This window comes from Helianthus annuus, chromosome 3 (genome assembly GCF_002127325.2).
Source record: "Helianthus annuus cultivar XRQ/B chromosome 3, HanXRQr2.0-SUNRISE, whole genome shotgun sequence".
NCBI classification, from domain to species: Eukaryota; Viridiplantae; Streptophyta; class Magnoliopsida; order Asterales; family Asteraceae; genus Helianthus; species Helianthus annuus.
The window spans coordinates 82,305,980-82,308,350 of NC_035435.2; the positions used below are offsets into that span (position 1 = coordinate 82,305,980).

The 2,371-nt window shown below is 34.6% G+C and overlaps 1 protein-coding gene across 1 annotated transcript; it reads right to left on the reverse strand.

Annotated features, from left to right (window-relative positions):
• Window positions 1-425: 425 nt before the first annotated feature.
• On the reverse strand, window positions 426-1,855 carry LOC110931902 (glutamic acid-rich protein-like). The gene is made up of 3 exons (XM_022175273.1): window positions 1,525-1,855; window positions 886-1,479; window positions 426-775 (listed from the first exon to the last, which is right to left on the reverse strand). The coding sequence occupies exons 1-3, from the start codon at window positions 1,853-1,855 to the stop codon at window positions 426-428; spliced, it is 1,275 nt and encodes a 424-aa protein (XP_022030965.1).
• Window positions 1,856-2,371: the final 516 nt, after the last annotated feature.

Genomic DNA, 2,371 nt, shown 5'->3' on the forward strand with positions numbered 1-2,371 from the left:
CCTTTTATACTCAAAACTAAAACTCCATATTTAATTTCTATTGTTTAAAGATATTTATAACAATAAAAATCTTCATTATGAGTCAAAAAGGATTAAATTCATGTTAATGTCATATTAAATAAAATAATAAGACATAATAAAACTTACATCATGACTCTTGAATAGAGATTAAATGTCATAAAACCACCAATTTATGACAAAGATGAATTTATACTAGAGTCGCCAAAGTTTAGAAATATTCACTTCAATCACTCAACTTCGAGCATCGATATTCTATTCATCTTAGCTCCATTTTGGACATAGTTTGATTCATTATTATGATCCTCTCACCACATAGAACACAAACCCACTAATTATTATTTATACCACACAGATATAAATATAATTATTGATGTCCAAAATATTTAGTGAAAAACTCATTTTCACTAAATTTCCAACACAATGTCTGTAAAGATTCCTGAAGTTTCTTCATCATGCAAAGTATCATCATGCACCCCCTCTCCTTCAACTTCCTCTTCATTATGATTATCGTTCATATAATCATTTTGAGCATCAGACTTTGAAGTTCTTGGCTCATAAACCACCAACTCAATACCACCTTGATTATTATCGTCATCGTCACCCTTATCATCATCATCACCATGATCTGAGCCCTCAATATCTAATTCCTCATCATATTCTTTCTCATCATCCTCTTTCTCCTTCTCCAGTTCTAGTTCTGGTACTTGAACACTCGATAAAAGAATAAACTTTGTGATATCAATCTGTTCAGTCTCTGTTTCAATCACTTTATCAGGAGACGTCTCTATTACAAGCTCTGTTTCAATTACTTTCTCTGGTGATTTTTCTGTCTCAGGATCAAGACGTATTTCTGGCGATTTTTGCCCTTATTAATAATCCCTGGTTCTGATGCAGCTTTTCTTGCTCGTTCAGCATTTCTGATCTCAGCTTCCTCAATCTCAATCTTATTAAATTCAGCTTCAACATTTATCCCCAATCTTTTCTCTAATACCTTGTAAAGCATTTCCAGCTTCTTATCTTTCAGCTTTCTATCCTCTTTCGAATCTTTAGTTACCTTCAATAACCTTTCATTCTCCATCACTAGACTTTCTATCACTGCTTCGATGTGTTTTATCTCACTTCTTAGAAACCTTTTTTTCTCATCGTTAAAGAAATCATTATCTATATTTTCAAAATTTGGAAATGGTTGATCATCAAAAATATAGTCTCTATCTCTGTTTGCAGTAGTAGACGATGGACCTGTTTGTTGAGATTGTTGACGTGTTTGAGATTGTGGTTGAGGTTGTGGTGAGATTGGTTGAATTGGTGTTGTTGGTGTTTGCTGAGAAGTAGTAGGAGTTAAGATCGGAATCACATTTTCTACTTCAACAATTGGTGCACTCTGTTCAGTAACGACGGGTTCAGCTCCAGTACTTGTTGTTTTGATCACAGGCTCTTCAGTTACTTTTCTTGCCTTCTCTATCAATGGTGACCCAATCTTCTAGACAATTGAACCAACTTTACTCTTTTGTCTCTTTGTAGCTTTCTTGACTGGTACACTCTCATCCAAATCAGGTTCATAGGGCTCATCATCACTATCTTTAGGAGGTTTCTTCTTTCTCGTAGCCCTTTTCTCAGCTCTTGCTCTCAGATCATTCAAGACAGAATAATTTTTAATATTAAAAACATTTAACTCTTCACTCTCTGTCTTTTCACCATCAGCTTCACCATCCGATCCACCTTGAAAAGCTTCATTTTCAATATCCTGTGCAATTTCAGCAATACTCTTTTCAACATTATCCCTATCAGATGTAGCAGAGATCACATCATCTTCATTGTTTTCATCTCTGAGCATAGTCTTTGGAGCTCGTTTACGTGTAGTCTGCTTCTTTGCTTTTCGTTTGTTTGAATCTTCCTTCACAAACCATTTACTTCTCTTTTCTTTAAAACCCTCTAACTTTTTATCTTCATTATCAGAATTACTCCCGTCTTTTCTTCATATGTCTTTTGGAGGTGCAACATAATCTTTATCTCCCAGAAAACCAATTAACTTCTTAAACTTTGGAATGTCTTCCCCAGCTTAATTCTAGTAGTTGTTAATACGATCCAATGACAGATTAGTCATATATTCCAACGGTAACAGATCAGACATATTATTTTCTAGATTCTAGAAAAGATCATCTAGCAACATTTCTACGAATCTTGGATACATTAACCATCTAGCCGGTATCAAGTTACCCTTCATCTGTTCAAATATCAGCTTCAAGAAGTTATACGGAAGGTTCAGTGTTAGAGCTACTATCATACACATCAAATAATCCACAACGACATCATAACCTCCCTTCTTGTGCCCAAGAGCATGAATTACTGC

Excerpts from the sequence above, each read along its gene's own strand:
- LOC110931902 (XM_022175273.1), bottom strand. The coding sequence starts at position 1,855 with ATGCTCAGAGATGAAAACAATGAAGATGATGTGATCTCTGCTACATCT. Across the intron at positions 1,480-1,524 it reads AGCTACAAAGAGACAAAAGA|AGAAGGCAAGAAAAGTAACT; the intron begins GTAAAGTTGGTT and ends CACCATTGATAG. Across the intron at positions 776-885 it reads ACCAGGGATTATTAATAAGG|AGACTGAACAGATTGATATC; the intron begins GCAAAAATCGCC and ends TGATTGAAACAG.